This window comes from Lathamus discolor, chromosome 11 (genome assembly GCF_037157495.1).
Source record: "Lathamus discolor isolate bLatDis1 chromosome 11, bLatDis1.hap1, whole genome shotgun sequence".
NCBI lineage: Eukaryota > Metazoa > Chordata > Aves > Psittaciformes > Psittacidae > Lathamus > Lathamus discolor.
This window is the reverse complement of record NC_088894.1, coordinates 11,527,719-11,545,523: the sequence shown is the minus strand read 5'-3', so window position 1 is coordinate 11,545,523 and position 17,805 is coordinate 11,527,719. Positions and strand designations below refer to the sequence as shown.

At 41.9% G+C, this 17,805-nt stretch overlaps 1 protein-coding gene across 4 annotated transcripts in view; it reads right to left on the bottom strand.

The window, feature by feature from the left end:
- The window catches only part of CDH4 (cadherin 4), a 459,553-nt gene that overhangs the window by 61,957 nt on the left and 379,791 nt on the right, over positions 1 to 17,805 (bottom strand). For all 4 annotated transcript variants that reach the window (XM_065691453.1, XM_065691454.1, XM_065691456.1 and 1 more), the window contains one exon: positions 16,990 to 17,162. In XM_065691453.1, coding sequence (XP_065547525.1) covers positions 16,990 to 17,162 — 173 coding nt within the window. The remainder of the gene's footprint in view (positions 1 to 16,989; positions 17,163 to 17,805) is intronic.

Sequence of the window (17,805 nt, the reverse complement as noted above, 5' to 3'; positions counted from 1 at the left end):
GGATCCAAGTCCAGATCACTGCTGCTTTAGATGTAAAAATGTGCTTTTTATAGATCAGCAGCATCTCAAGAGCAGGCACTAAAACAGGCCAAATTCTGCAAAAGGTGACACATGCTCTGCCTGTAGTAGGTGGGTTGCTCCTGCTCTTGATGAGAGCAGGAAACAAAGAAACTTGTTTCCTTTGAGGACTGTAAGCCCCCTAAAATTCTCATCCTGCTTAGTATTCTCCTGAATGCCCTGTGGGTTTTTGTTTCAGTCCCTCTCCCCAGCCTGAAAGAGCCCGAGTCCGACATTTCTGCAGTAATTCTGTGTTTGCCTTCCTTGGCCTTCGGAAAGATGGTGAGAAGCAGCTAATCCATCAAACTGTATTTTCCATGCAGCAAATGCTGGCATTATTGGGCAGGAATTTGATAAATGATGTGTACGTTATAACTGCATTTCAATATATTGTCTTTGATGTCTATAATCACAGACAGAGATCTTTCACCTTTGCTCAAACATTAATCAAAGTAAATGATATGCACTCAATTCAACATGCTTATACATTTCTGCTTCAGAACTAAACTATAATCATGACAACTCACCTGGGTTGGCAGACTTCACCCGCACAGAGCTCAGGCTGCAGTCAAGATAGGTGGAGATGGACAAACGTTTGTATAAACCCTTGGGATTGGTGTATTAGGAAATTCCCAAAGCAAACTGCAACACATCCATTTTATTGACTGCTTATGGTCTAATTCTCTCTACTCCTGAATACTTTGTTTATTAGAAAACCAGCATCTTATCTGACTCCCATGTCACGTTTCAAGCTTCACGCAAATGATGCCAGCAGAGTTACAGAGCCCTTGGAAGCCAGGCTTCCTGGTGGCAAGGGTCACTAGCTCTGGGCACTGCAGTACTAAAGATACCTTAATAATAAAGGGATGAGGGAGCAACCAAACAAAAAAACCCTCCTGTTTACAGCTTCACTGCTTGGAACGTGGGAGAGGTGGTGAAACAACAGTTCTGCTTGTACAGGTTTGCAAAAGCCAGACTCAATCAATTAAGAAACCAAGAATCCTCCTTTTAGCAAACTGAACAAAAGCAGATCATGCAGCAAATTGACTCCTGTGAGCGCTCTGAGACTGTTTAACGCAGTGCCCAGAGCAGTAACATCCACCAAGTCTTCGGTCAACCCAAAGCCAGCTGAAACCCGAAGCCTCCTGAAGACCAGCTGCAGCCTTCTGATGAATTTTACACTCAGGCTCCACTGAGCTACAAAGAGCTGGCACGTTTCTGAATATCTGCATGAAATAAGTGCAACAGTCTGCTTCTAAAAAGACATAACTGGCATGTTCTCTTTGGCTAGGACGTCAGCCTCATGCCTGTTTCCTTATCAAGCTTTCCGATCAGGAGTTGTATCACCCCAGGTAGTTGGATCTGAAAGCTTATGACAACAGCCCAAGGAGTTGAAACGAAATCAATAACCATACAAACACCACTCCCATCCTCTGCTTGGCTATATTTAAGATCAATCAATACGCATAAACGACTAGCGACAGGCACATCTGCACTAGTCTAGCACATAATCAACTTTGCCTTGTCTCAGCTTAATACAATTTTCCACCATATTAGCAGTCTTTATGATATCCTGTCTTTTCAAACAGACATAATTCAGAATCACTACATAGTTCAATTGGATTATTTTGGTTGCACAGACCCCCACTCACGCACATACACACACACAAAGCCACTCTTCAGCAGCAGCCTCTCTTCATTCCGCTGCGGTTGGGATTAAAGCCATGTTTAAAGTGTTTGCAAGGAGGTGACATTCGAGGCCATCGCCAGCTTTTACCAATACCTCTGGCAGGAAAATTTATGTGTGTGTGTATACGTATACTTAACAGACTGGGAAAAGAAACGAACCAACTTATCAAATGCCATGCTGAAGCATCCATTAAAAATTGCACACACTTTTAATGACTTGGGTGAGGGTTGCTGTTGCATAAATTTATTTAATGTTAATGTCCCCAGTTTGCTGTAAATTTCACACTGTGAAATTACCAGGGCAATTCTAATGGAGCTGAAGCCTCCAGCTGCACTCTATGATAAAGGAGGAAATAATTATGAATTCCTCTGGGAAGCCAAAGAAAGTCAAAGATCTCCTTCGAAACTGCTCCCAGATGAGCTGCTCATCAGCGAGCTCTGGGGGTGCAGAACCGCTCCCCAGCACCAGGGAAAGCACAAAGAGCAGGATGCTTGTGCTGACGATGACTCCGGCACCAACATTTAATTTGAAAGGATTGAAAGCTGGTGTCTGCAGCAGCTTCTGCCAAGAAATGTATGAACAGTCAAGACAGAGCATGGAAGTGGGTTTTATGTTCCAAGTCAGGAGAATGCTGTATAATTTTACATCTAATCACCTAACGCAACGTAACCACGAAACACACAGCTCCAGGAGCACATGCTTGAAGCTCTGACAGACGCCTGTAGCATGAGAAGATGCTGAACTATGCAGGTTGTACCATCTAGGACAGCATTTTCTGTATCCCTTTGAATTCAGAGCTTATAGCCTTTGCCAAGAAGAGTGGAAAAACGATAAAAAATAGTAACTGCAGAAACCCCTTTGTACTGATCTTAATCTTCCATCCCTGCAAATGTCTCTTCCTCCCCTTTTGGTTTTATCCTCTCTTGTTCTCCCTTGCATCTCCACAATCATGGAGAGGCAGAAGACTGCAGGACAGATGTTTCCCCCTTCTTCCACATCATTACAGGCTCCCCCAGCAGCGGGAGAGCCCACTTCGGCCATGAGCAGGTCAGGGCACAGCTGGAGACGCCAGCCCCTGGCCTCCTCCCCACCACCACGCTCCTCACCTTGCAGTCAGCATCCTCCCTTCAGTCAGCTTTGAACTGAGACCCTGCAATGAGTGACCCTGTAATTGGTCAGACTGCACATCTGAAATGATAAAAGAACTCATTCCTGGTAAGGAACGTAGAGAAATGTGAGAAACAAAATCACCTAATGGAACAGGCAGGCAGCATTTATTCAGTCTCTCCCTGTGCATCACTCGCAATAACATGTTTCAGTGTACTTCAGGCTTGTTTCCCAAGAACAAATATAATTCTTATTTATAATGCAACAAAGGATAAAGCAGGATTCTGGATTCCCGATTCTGATAAGTGACTCTGTGATTATTTCTTCAATAAAAACCTCCACGTCTTTCAGATAATTCTTTCATATTTTACTCTGGTTTGGATCAGAGAAGGCACAGATGAGCTTCTCTGTGCCTTGAGTTACTTTGCTTATTTATAAAACTCATTTATAAAACCCAGGGTCCCACTGGAGAACACTTCAATGGTACTTAAGGACTTTTGAATGCTGGATTGAACTTTGTGGTCTGGACTTGCAGCAGTGTAAAACCAATGCTGAACTCTAGAGAGCCTCACTGTTTATCAGGTAATTGCATCCTGTGAGATGATAACGTAGTGACGGGGGGCTTGCAGCGTTATCACCGTGGATCATGACACAGCCCTCTCCTCAAATAGCAATCATCCGGCTTCCCAAATAAGCAGTGAACCAAGATGCTGCTGGGAAATGTGGCGGCAAAACACCAGTACAGTGCATCAGCATGCTCCAGATGTTGGCTTGCTGTACCAAAATGGGGTGAAAAATGTTAAATGAAATGCAGTTACCTGCTTGGGCTTTCTACCTGCATTCAAATCCTTCTAACAAAAAGTGTACCATACTATTTTCTGCATCTTCTTTTAAGGTAGCTGTCACCATACAATTTAGAAATACCAAACATAGTAAGAATGGGAACTTCTGTGTCAAAATGTCCCATCGAAATTCAGACACCTCCTTCTCACAGTCTGTGCAATACTGTGAAGCCAGCAGGGCCTGGACCTCACTGGGAAAAAATCCCTGAACAAATTCTGTGTTTATGTAATGATGTATTTATTTAGGGCCACTCCAAACATATACAGCTGGTTAGACTTGAAAATAACTGCATGTGAAAACGCAAACAATAATTTATGTAACTTTAAATGAGTTTTCGCAAGATGTTTTGATGTGTTTTCCCTCAATGCTCCCCTGCACATCTGCTTATTAAGTATGTCATTTAGCTTATCTTATTTCCTATGGATGTTGTAAGAAAAGCACCATGCCTGTGCTCCTCTCTAAACCTGCCGTGATACAGCATCTGGGGTCAGCACAATAATGTGAAATCCATTTCTCAAATCTGTCAGTCAGCCTTTGAAGATGCTAATACTGCAGGCAATGGTCACTCTGAGTTACATTAATAGGCTCTTACTGCAAACAGTGGAATTAGTTTTCAGAAGAACATCCCTAAATACCCATTTTGATACGGTAGGATGACAGTAGTGGCAGAAACCATATAGAGAGCTGAAGGGGCCTGAGGATGAAAACTGGTGGAGAATAATGACAAAGTGGTTTTTCATCAGAAGATGCCAAGAGTGAAACTGCTCCCAAGGAAGGACATTCAAAAAGTCTCCCTCACTTGGAATTAATTTTTACATGGCAAATAGTCCCTTTTAAAATTGTTTTAATGGTTTGAGATAACTTTGAGAAAAATTGATCTTTTAAAATGTCAAACATCATTTTAGCAGACCAATATCAATGTGACATTTTTGCAGCTATTAAAATAAAGATGTTGATTCTCTCAATTTTTTTTTTTTGTTTTATTTTCTGATGTGTAATCACAATTAAAAAAATTCATTATTTTGTCCCAGTCCGGGGTTGGGAAACTTCTGTGGGGCATTTCCTGCCTAATCAGGATCATCTACATAAGTGATTGCTGATGCTTCAATTTCTACTCCAATGCATATAGCCAAGAGATTCTCCAGCTCTCTTTGGGGGTTCACAGCAATGTTGCCATGGCCAAAGGAGCTACCACCAATCCAAAGATCCATCCAGCCTCCTGCAGGTTGCCCTGGTCTTTGAGCTGTTTTCCTACCACTAGTGAAGTTTGCTCATGGAATATCAATGTAAGTATGTCTACATGTGCTATGGTCAGGGCAGTGACTGCTTTGCAAATGGGGGATCTGTTGAGGTCACACAGTCATTCAGTGCATCTCCAGAATAAGCCACTGGAAGCTGCCTCCCTTCCCATCTGTAGAGCAGATTTTCCAGTAGTGAGGAGTACTGGTAACCTCTCCAGATTTTCTCTTTATGCTCAAATATGGATTCATACAAAGCACATCTAGCTGCTGATTTACAAACAAATACTGTTCATTATGTTTTCTGTCAAACATCATGTCTTCCAATATCAAACATTAAAGGGGGAAAAATGCACATAATTCACAAATCTAATAACACATTTCCCATCACACTCCTCTGCATTGCCATGGCCACAAATCAGCAAAGATGAAAGCATTTTCAGGGCTGAAGTTTAATGGCTAAAATAATTGCAGAAACATACACATCTCCAAAACAAACCACTTTCAGAATGAACAATGCTTGGAGTATCCTCTCATCTACTACTTCAGTTCACCTCAGTACAAGTTCGCCTGTGAGCAAAACACATACAATATATTGTATGGTATTTCAGACACTGCAGATCTCTACAGCTGGATCAGCTCCACTCTGCTTCAAGCCAAGCAAAGGGATATGCAGGAAGAAGGATGCTGCTGCCCTTATCTCTCTGAAATTCGCCTTCAGAAGGTGAAAACAACACCTCCGAAGTAGGCTTTTTATTTGGCATATTCTTTATTGGGTGGTATCAGTTCCCTTTAGAAAAGTAACTATTTACTAGAAAAGCTTTACCAACTCTACAAGAGTCACTTGCTGTTGACTTACAAACCCTGCTTCCTATCTTCAGGCAACAGGAACTGCCTTCGAGCATCTGCCCAAACTTTTAAGCATTTAAACAAGATCCTTCCTCATAAACAGATAAATTCCATGTTGATATGAAGCAAAACCGCAACCTATTTTTCAGAGATCTATATAAATTAAGACTGGAAGGGCCAACTGATTGGATGCCTGGATAATATGAGTCACTGCATTTTTATTCAATTAGCTCCCCTTCTAAATTTTAGCCATCAGATCTGAGGTCACTCAGTATGTGAACTGTTTACTTTAACTGAAAGCTGCATTTACTTTTGTGGAAAGGCATTTGAAACAGAAAGCATTGTAAGTGCAAAAAACAAATAGCTTGAATAAAACATGATTGTACTGACACATACTCTACTTAATGAGGATTTCTTCCACTAAATCTCCACTTTTTTTTTTTTTTTTTTTAAACAGAATAACAGAACAGCAATGAAAGGAAAATATTTAGCCTAAAAACTGGAAGAAAACCCAGTGAGGTTACCATGACAAAAGAACAAACTGCCTCACTGTTCTGCTGCTACAAGCTCCTAGATGCTTTAATGTGCAACGCTGGGAAAAAGAACACATAGCTCCTTCCTTCCAGCACATGACACCGTGCTGGCCTTACCCAAGACACCCTTCTCTCAAACTGTAGTGAATGGAGAATATCCCAGACCTCAGCACCTGATGTTGTGATTATTTATAGTCCGTCTAGTGATGCTTGGAAGTATCTAACAAGAAGAGCTCACCCCTTCAAAGAGCACCTTCTGCCATCTTTTTGGGTACTAATTAGTACAGAACTCAAGGAATAAGACAGCAGTTGTAGTGCTGAATAGCAAACTCCCACATTTTTGTCCCTATGCACAAATTTCTGCCTTTTTGGAAGTGTTACATCCCCAGCATCTATATACTCCATGATTCTGGCACTGTTCAAGTGCTCCGATGAGATGTACTATAAAGATACTAGATGTACCTCCATTTTAACTGTATTTTACAAAGCACGTAATAGCCACTCCACCGTTTCTACTGATAACTTTCAATTTTAAGAATACTTTCAGAATACAAGCCTCTATACCTGGTCTCCTGAAAGCTGAATTACTTCGCATTTAAGATGCCTTTTTCTTAGGCTCTGTTAAGAAAAGTCACTGCTGCGGACTGAAACATCCTGTAAACTCATTCATGCTCTAGCAGATGTGTTGATGGTAAGATTTTACTAAGAAATGTAGCCCAAGATGCTTATAGAAATTAGTTGTGTTATTAAAAAGATAGTAGTTTAGGAAGAAAGAGTTAACAGAGCCTCTCTATAAAATGCTAATAACAGACAATGGTCTGTGGATAAGTTAATTAGCGGAGCCAGCTTCTGCTTAATTATTTCACTTGACCTAGTACAGATTTAGACAATAATCCCTTTAGAGAGGGGAAGGTGCTGTTGGAAAGTATGTGATGTACCGGAAATAAAACTTTAAATCTGCCTGAGCTGAGCAGGTAGTCTTCTATCTGAAATTGGAATGATACACTCTCCTCCACTGTAAGACAAGCTCAAATGGAAAAAGAAATGCAGGTCTGAACCAGAGAGATTATGCTAAGGACCTGGTGAGCTTTCCACTCTGATACTTAACTTTTTTTTCCTCCACCCTATTCAGTTGGGATTTTACTATTGAATAATGTATAAACCAACCTACTGTAGTCAGAGGTGGGATTTCAGGAGCAACTTGAAACAAATGCAACCAGACTGTACCAGAACTCTCTGAACATACTAAAATGTTTGTGAAGAAAGTAAAGCGTCTATAGACTATTAGTGCAGGTGGGATTTTCTTATAGGAAAGGCTCTGAAGATTTCCACATTTCAAAAAACAGGACTGATTAGGTTGGGTATCAGTCCCATTCTCTCTCAGACTCTATAACTGGATCCAATCACACTCAAAGGTTAGCTTTATCCAGTTTGGGGTTGAGTAGGTCAACCCCAAATCATGCAGCTTTTCAATTTGGTACCATATTTTCAGTAGCATGCCCAAATATGAGTAAGAAGTCATTACAGATTAACATCTGAATCAGTACAATCTCAAAATCAAATGGAAAAAGAATTGAAAAAACAAATTGGGAGCTACTCTGGCAGGGCAGTAAATAGCATCATATGCACTGTCTGAACAGGAGGAAACTCTTCATTTCAGCCAAAGGGCAGGACCCGTTCTTGGTGGAATCAGCTCCATGGGAGATGTAAGCTGGCTGTAGGTTTAATTCTATGTACTGGTTCTTTCTGTTCTACGGTTAGAGCACCCTTCTATCTTCAGAAAGGACACACATAGGGACTCAAGCCGAAAAACTTCATAGAGCAACCAGAATGATAAAAGCAGCACTCTGGCTGATCCTTGTTATTAAAAGCAATTTGATGGGGAATGACAGGACAGAAGCAGTGCCAATACAAATGCAAGCTGTCTGTGGCAGATCACTTTGTGAGATCCCTACTGGAGAGAAGTGCTCTGGTGCTGAGGTGCTGAAGGTGCTGAAGTGCTCCCCGTCAGCTGTTCTAACAGCTACATTTAACTGGAGCACAGGGATTATCATTCTTATCAGGAAAGATGAAGCCTCTTCAGCAACTGGTCTCCAAATGTGAAACCAACTTCTCAAGAGGATCAGCATGGCCACAAAATCATGAGTTGTTCCTCATCCCTCACAAACAACTACGACACTCTCCTTCTTCAAAGGGCAAGAGTGGTGAAAAAGACAACATGTCCTGGTCACAATCAAGGCCCTTTGGCAATGCCAGCAACAACACAAAGAATTACTGAGGACAAGTCCAAAATTAGCATCAAAAATATGGGTAGGACCACTTATCTTGGTGACAGGTTTACCATGAATTTCTGAATCCCAAAGAGTTTGTGTTGCATAGACTGAAATACATGGAAGAGCCTGATGAGGTTTCATAGAAACTATCAGACTGAGCAGCTTGCTTAACCAAACTGGGTCTGTTCTGCCATGTTTTTACAGGGCATGCAAATTGCTCCTTTGCCAAAAGCAGAGGTGTCAAGGATTAAATGCCACATATCTATTGGTCAAGGATTAACAATATGGGCAAACATACAGTGTGCTCTGCCTGTCCAGGCGGTATGATTAAATAAGCGTTTGCTGTGCTTATGTCCTTCATTAGTGTTTATCTTTGCTTGTCAATGTTATTAACTTCCTAAACCCCACAGTGATGACAGGGACATTAGTGTCTAAGCACAGGGACAATAATGAGTGAATATGTGCGGATGAAATCTCAGTGAGGCTGAGCTTACACAAACTCACATTCAAATGGTGCCAACAGATCATCACAATTTGTATAACCAGTTGGTCTCCAGCCCATTATATTTGTGTCCTTATCATCTCGCTGGTGAATTATTTTTGGAGGTAAATACTATGGTTATTTTCCTATCTACTCACTGGACTTCCATACATTCCAAGCTATTTTCCAGCCTCTTTTTTTTTTTTTTTTTTGAAAGCTCTTTTGTTCTTTTCAAGGCCAGTTTGGATGAGGTTTTGAACAACCTGGTCTAGTGGACAGTGTCCCTGTCTGCGGGAGAGGGTTGGAACTGAATGAGCTTTATGCTCCTTCTCAATCTAAACCACTCTATGATTCTTTAGAAGTTTCTCCTATCATCTCCAAATCATCTTTTTTGTTTTAGTGAAGCACATACTAAAGCTATCATCTTCCAAGGCCCGTGCCTCGGAGCCCTTGCTCTATTGATTTCACTGGTCTACCTAGCTAGCAGGAAAAATAATGAAAAAACCAAAACCCTTTCCATACACACAGGCTCCAACACCTGATTGGCAGCATCACATTTAGAAAGTTGCAGCCATCATGCAGAAGACTGGAAGGTACAGAGGATTCTGGAAACACCCAGCAAAAAGACACACAGCCATTGCTATTTGAGAAACACAAATGGGAAGACATACTCTTTTCAGGTACTGTAACAAGGCTTCAGAAGTACTGACGTAATTCCCCTCTTAATTAAAACAAGCAACAACATTTCTATGATGAGGCTTCATTCACATCTTTCTCATCCTGCAACAGGGGCTACTGAGGAATCCATTAAGCAATGCTGGACCAAGAGCACTCAGAGCAGATTCAAGCCCTCCCCATCTACCAGTTTCTGGTATCTCAAAGTACTACAAGTGGCCCTCCATTGTGTGCATGATGCATTTCCACAGGCACTAAATGAGCTTAATAAAATGAACCTTCTTCACTGATGAGTGGCAGTGCTCCTCACCATAATTTGCTGAAAAAGGTCATTTTTGTCTGTAATAAGAAAATGAAATGCATGCTGGAATGATGGAGTGAGCTCAAATCAGTCCTACATACAATGTGGAAATGTAAATAAGAATCAACCATAAATCTACTGGCTAAATTCAGTTTATGGCTAATCAGCTCTTCCTTTGACAGGATATGCTGCTGTGGAAATGGGATAATTTTATAACTGAATAATTTAAGTAGTTTTATCTTTAAGTAATGATTTCAGGCATATTAATATATGAAGCTTCAGTATTTATATTTTTGTTACATGGACCTGAAGAATTATAAGGTATCAGGAATAACACAGTGTTCAGTGATAAATGACATTTATAGAGTGGCTTTCATCCCCTAGAGTGATTCTGTGCTCCACAAATCTCTGGGATGGCACATGGCAGCCAGTGAAGGCAGAGCCTGCTGTGTGACAGCACTGGGGCAAACTGCTTCTCAATAGCAAAGGGAAACTGTCCAATACATTAAGGCCAAGGCTAGAAGGGACAAGTAGATCAGAGCCTGACCTGCTGTTCAGAGAATTCTATAGTATTTTACCTGCACATTCCTGTTAAGGCTCTGCTAGTTTATGTCTGGCTTGAAGACAAGCTCCACAAAGACTTACAACCATTATCTGAATGCTGTGAGAACTGGAAAAGCCACTTATCCTTAGAACTCTGTTACAGTCCATCATCTCAGTTACTGGAAAACACTTTGAAAGCCTGTGAGTTTGGAGGCTAAATACAGTAGCTTGGGGTCCAAATTCACAGAAATGGACGTGCCTCACTGGCAAAATAATCACTAGTCTCTCACTCTCATTCTCCTCCTGTGAGTTAGGCTATGGATGCATTCTTCTGCATGTTTTAATGCAGTGATGTGGGAACTTCATCTTTAAAAACAAGATAATTGTGGCTCAGCAGAACCTAACTAGCTTGGTTTAGTTCTTCTCTGGAAAAAATAATGGAGAAAACACAAAAACCAGAATTCCTCTCACTTTGAAGAACTCCTGTAATAGATACAAGTAACAACCACGGTGCACGCTAGATTGTGCCTGTCACAAGGTGACAACCTCTTACCAATTTTTGTATTAGTCCTCACTGCTCTTTGGAGATGGCTAATTTGAGTGAGGAAAATGGGAAACTCTTAGGATGCAGTTAAGCCATTTAGATGTCACTTTCTCTAATTTTCTGTGTTTTGTCTGTACACATACAGGACTGATAATCTCTACAGATTCACTCATCTATTACTCACATTGTGTCAAGATTCTTCAGCCTCATGCTGCAGCAGATGTTCCTCCAGCCCTGCTCAGAGGAGGTGGCACGGGTCTGCAGAACATCACACTGATATGCAGTGAAGGGAAATAATTAACACAGGCAACGATAATTTAGAACATAATACATTCTTTTTGTTATATCCCAAGGCTGGAAAAAGGATTGAAAGCTGCTGGACTCCTCTGTCAGAGGAAAGTTTCCTGGTACAGAAAGCAAATCTCAGCCTGTACTACCGGTTGGCTACATTTAGTAGAGTACGTATATAGTATATAAGAAAGGTATAAGGAGTAAGGTATTGTAAGTATATAAGCAAGTATATAGGCAAGGCTCAGCCTGTGTTACCTGTTGGCTACACTTAGTTAGAGTATGTATCTTAGAGTATCAACTGGATGGACGAGACAAGCCCAGATTAAACCTACAGTATTTGGGTGATCTCAAACTAGTGGATTGCTGTCTATAGAACTGTTTCACAAAGGATAAATTATAGCACTCTTAATGGCTAAATTAATTCCTATCACCAGTGCAATGCCTTGTTTACTCCCAGCCAACATTTGAAATGAAGGAACGAGGCTTTGGAAAGCTGTTGCAATGACCTGGATCTAAAAGCACCGAAAATACTTACTACTGATGGTAAAACACAGTCCTTGCTCAGTTTTTGGAGGAGCAGAATACTGTTTGTTTTTGGGTTTTTTTTTTAATGTAACGTTTCCAAAGTCTGCTCTATCAGAAAAGTTGAGTTGCACCAAAACCAGTGTTGGAAAAGAAATCAACTGTCTCTGCTAATAAGAACTTTTCCTTTTCCCCCCAAAATACTGCCATTTCATTCATAAATAAAATAAGCCACTAACTCAGTTGTTGGCAGGCTCTCCCTTTTATCTTTCACTCACTTGAGAAAGAGTAGCAACATCACATTTTTGGAAAGCCAAGCGCAGTAATCATAGAATCGGATTTCATGTATTTTTAAAAGCATCTGCAGCAGCTGAGAGCCAATCACTTTAAAAAGAAATATAAACATAGAGAAATTCGGAAGAAGCAACTTAGAGCTCCTCACTTTCTTCATTCCTTCAACACGAGATGAATGCGCTGGGAAGGGACTCCTTTCTCAATGAGATTTCAGAAAGTTAGCAACGTTACACTACAGGCACCACTTATTATCTCAAATAAGCTTGAACGACATTTGAGCTGTCTCGACATTTATTGGCCCGGCAGCAGAGTGTGGGATTAACCAGCTCCCTTTCCCTCCTTGCTTTTTTCTTCCTCCTGCTTGCTCAAAGTCCGTGTTCATAAAATATTTAGGGGAAGCTCTTCAGAGGCTGATATTGTCTATACTATAGCCCCAGTGCAGGTTTACGGTACTACTGAGACAGATATTCTGCCACCAGAGAAATCAAAAGAGCTGATGGGGTTGAATTTCTGCCCCAGGAGCTTACTGTCAGACTGACAGTCTGGGCTCGAACCCTGCCTGGGACGCCAGTGTAAGCAGTGGCGGACGAAATGAGCTAACACACAGAACAGATCTGGTTCCTTTTGCATGGGTGTAAGGAGAAATGTTACTTAGAGTGGATAAATATGAATGAATATAGAAATAAATACAGAAATGAATAGAATGAAATATACAGAAATAGAATGAAATATATATAGAAATATATAGAATGAATATAGAAACAGAAATATGAATGTTCTGTCTGCTTCCGAGCCCCAGGTGGGGACAGCCGACCCTTTGTTACCTCTTACGATCTTCTTCCCACTGAAAAAAAGCAAGCTAGGACATGGAATTCAGTCGCGCTGCTAAATTAAGCTATGAGTTAGGCAGCATCTCCGAGCAGTACCACCCATTTCTGCAGCAGCCTGCCACAAATTCAATAAGCTAGCATGGTCCTCTCCTATCCCCTGAACTTTGTTACAACTTGTTCAGCTCATGTGTTCACAGCCTTCCCTACTAATCCACACATTCTGTGCTCTTAGCACTATTTGATCTTTCCCTCCTAGCTTCATTAAATCAGCTACAGATTTCCTACATTTCCCTGTATTAGAGCAAGTATCTGCTTTTAACCTTTTCATCTAAGCCTGGCTGTCTGAATTCACCTTTGAACCTCTGGCATACTCTAAATCCCTATCTTTTTCTCTATTGGTTCAAGGGATAGATGTTCCTTTGTTCCGCCTTTGGCATTTCTCACCCTTAGGCATCCAGGAGCTTAAATCAGGCTGTTGCTAAACTGCCCTCCTTTAAAAATTTTCATGAAGTGCAGTCCAATTATCTCTGTCTTCCTTGGGGATCCATTCAATTAAGCAGAGACATAATGACTGAATAGATACCACGCATTGCAACCATATTTACATCCAGATTAATGGGAACCAGATAAGATAACTTTAAAGCCATCACTATTATAACGCCTTGGCTTTTGATTTTGTTATTTTCAGCATCAGAGACATTTAGAGAGACCAGCACAATTTGAGAGGCTGAGTTTTTAATTTCCTCCTTGGTTGGTGGAAATGAGGGTTTAGAAACAGCAGCAAACTACACGAATTTGTCTTAAAATCGGCTCCTCGCAGTTTAACCAAAACACTTCTCATGACACAGAGCAAGCTGGAGCATATCCAGTTCCTTGGACAGTTCATGAATTGAAAGTAATGTAAGAAACCAGTAACAGAGCCTTGGGCAACATGGTCTAGTGTGAGGTGTCCCAGCCCATAGCAGGGGGTTGGAACTGGATGATCTTAAAATCCTTTCCAAAACTAACTGTTCTATGATTCCATAAATATTTAAGTGGAGATGCTGGGAGTATCAGGCATGCAACAGAAAGGTTGAGCTGGAAATACCGGTTCTGAAGTGACTTTTCTCCCCTCTGAAAGACAAATGCTGGATCTGGAACACAGACCTGTCTCAGATATAGAACAGCTTTGACAGTTATTTTCATGCCTGCTTTGAGGCACCTTTGCATTGCAGGAGGCAAGGCAGAAGGGACCAATGGAGACTGAAAACCTGGTTCTGTTTCAACACAGCTTAACATAATAGTGTCATAGGCACTGATAAATGTGTCAATAAGCATTTGGAGAAATAACTGGTATCCAGGGAATTCATCTCGGTTGTAGCAGTTTCAGCTGAATAGGTCAGATTTGTTAACATTTTAATTTACACAAATCTGCATTCCAAGTACTGCTCTTCGGCTCCTTTTCCTAACAACAAGAAAATGTCAGCAGCAAAACCAAATTTACTCCTCTAATAGCCTTCTCCAGACTCCAGGAAAAACAAACAAAAACAAAAAGTCCCAATCTGTGCTACAGTTACGGGAGTGCTTAAACACATTTTTCAATTTAGACTTAACGCAATTTTATGTTCATAAACCAGAAACTTTTGCCAATTCCAGATGTTATCCTGCCAGGCGGCATAGAGTGCTGGGAATAAGCATGTCTCGTAGCTTCAGGGCAGCTCCAGGACTGTGCCCAGAGCTGGTTGTTCTGCCTTCATCCAAGTGTCTCTTGCCCAACCTCACACCAGCTTGGGACACTCAACACTCTATCTCCATATACAATGTGCCTGCTTGCCTTGATTTCCGAGACCCAATGCAATAGGGGAACTAACATGAAGCATATGGTTCCCCTGCAAGTTTTTAGAATACTTCAGATGCAGTAAGACAAAACTGGAAAAAGATGATGTTTTGCTTATCCTTTCCCCTTTAATTATCCCTTCCTCTTTTTCTCAGCTGATTTACCAAGATTGAAACCTCTCTCCCACTAAGCTACCTCGATCTATGTCTCTGAAATAAATACAAACCAACAACCTTTCTCTGCCCATAAAGCCCTACCTCAAAATGCTGGCCCCCACTGATGTGAAGGGGGCAATAATACTTCTGTCATTTCCATAAAATCAGTGCTTCCCTGCCAGAATTCAGATCTCTCCTCTGAGTACCCTGCCACTGTCCATCCCCCTGAGGGCTGCCATCAATCTCTATAGCAATTGTTTCTCCTCTTTGACTACAAGCACGCTGCAGGCTTCAGCCCTGCCTAGGATAATCCACCTGCTTAAGATTCAGCTGACTTTCTGGCTCTCTACATAAAAAGAGCAGAGAAAGGTCAAATCCGCCCCAGGTTGTGCTTGCAAAGCCTGCCACATCAGGTGGGGAGGAACAGGCTCTAGTGCTCCTCCCGCTCCCCCAGCTCTCCTTCTTGTCTTTGCATGTGGAATGCTCTTCACTCACCCAACCTTCTCCTTGGAAAACTGTTTTACAGAGTGTCTGCCCCTGGGTTGACTTGCCTAAAACTGTGCCTTGGGCAAGACCCAAATCCACATCACTCCCAGCCAGCAGCCCCATCCCATGCTGGTCCCACTGGCTGCCCGGGGGCATTCTGCTTGCTGCTGAGCTGCTGCCAGAGCTTTTATCCCCTCTCAGCAGCGGCTCCGCAGCCGCATTTGGGGTTCACCCCAAAGCTGCTGTGCAGCTCTGAAGCCAAAAAAACCCATCTGAGGTGCTGGAAGTTTTCACCCCTCTGAGTTGGGTGTCCCAGGCAGGAAACCCATGCACCAGCCTGCATATTGGGCATCCTGCTCATGCCGTCCCTGCCATCAGTCATGGGGGAGGAAGGGAGAGAAAGGAGAACAAAGCCAGTTTCTGGTGCCTCCTCCCAGGAATGCCGCACACTGAGCTGTCTCAGAATGGATTTCACTGGACTTCTTACCTCTGGGGACTGCCTGAACTTAAAATATCTAAACCTAAGACTATGTAAGTCGTCACTTTTGTATCTGCTGCATGGCCATACTGTCTGTGGCTGTTTGCTTAATGAACAAATGGTCCTTCTCATCATTTAGTTGATCAAGATCTACTAATTGTTTTGGACAGGCAACACTCCATGAACCACACAGGCCAGTGGAGAAGAATTTCAGTTCTGGGATTCTTTCCCTTCACACCCATTGACCTCCATCCCATTCTTCCCCAGACACTCCAACCCACCACTGATGCTACACTGATTTTTACTTAACGTGTGAGGTATAACTGCTTTGTCCCTGAGCTATACTCACAACTAGAGAAGGCAGAGCTCTGAGAATCATCCAGTGACGGAGCATGTTTTTATCAGTAAAAATGACATTTCTCCTGCATTTGGAAAAGCTGTACATTCTAAAACACCGGGAAGAAGAGGCATTAAAGGCAGAGCTTCATGCAAAACCAAAATCACTGGAAGACATTTTCCTAGTTTGGAAATGACACAAAGATCATGACACATGCAAAATGTGTTGAGTATAGGCTGTGTAACTCCTTCCCAAGGTAACACACAAGAACTAAGCAAGACAGGTCTAGAAAGGGCTATCGATGTCTGGCACTTTGTCTCACAACAGAAGAGCAAATGCCAATTTACTCATCCCCCTGCTCCTTCTGGAATATTTTCTACATCTTTGAGTTGTACAAATTTACGCAAGAAAAATATCAGCTTCATGAGGTTGAAGATTCTCCCAGGGTTTCGTTGACTGGATATGGATTCAGACAAAAATACCACATCAAAGCCAAGATGCCCCACAATTGCTGCAGAAGCAAAGACCGCGTTCTCCATGTCACAACTCAAACTTTTAGAGGCTTAGTATTCAAAACAGGATTTGGGCTTTGTAAGTCAGTAACCCTCAACAATGGGAAACCCAGTAGGATGGCTTTTAAACTCACCTCTCTGTCAAGCCCAGCAGCCACAGTGACAATGTCTCCTGTCTCGCTGTTAATGGTAAACATATTTTGCGATGGGCTCTGTGGGGTCTGCGTCACGATGCGGTACCTCACCATCCCATTTGCTGTAGTACTGTCATCTGCATCATTTGCTGTCACCGTCATCACGTAGGTACCTTGGAACAAGAGAAGATGAATCAGGACTATCTCATTCTAGAGCAGATTGCGGTCTATTGACTCAAGGTCATGCGTTTTACTCAGAAATACTATGGAGTAGACATCCCATTTCAATGCAGCCAGCTAGGCAAGGCGAGGATTATGAAAATAGCAACCCTGCTGAGACTAGATGATCTGTAAGGATACTGATTACACACAACCGGTATATAGTGAGAAGTATATCAGGTTATCTGTGATAAACTTCTAATTCTTTCAGTGATTGTAAGTTTTAGGGCAGCATTTTTTGTCCTGCAATTTCATAGTTTCTCACAGGAGATTTCTTTCCATCAAATCACTGCATTCACATGCATTCAGACATTGAATTTAATACCCATCAGATTTCTTAGCACCTTCAGAAGGACCCCATCATGCCCAGCGCAGGAAGCAACTGCCTGCTGCCTCCAGTTCTTGGAGAAACATCCACCCTTCTGGCCCTTTCTGGAGGAAGAAGAAAGTATTTCTGCAGAGCAAATGGAACAGCTGCTGCCCAGCAGGACAGAAAATCAATGATTTGGTGTGTGTGGCCAGCGATGCATTGAATCATTGGTTTGTTTCTTGCTAATCACCAGTGTCTCCATTTGCTTGCAAAAAAAAAAAATCCCT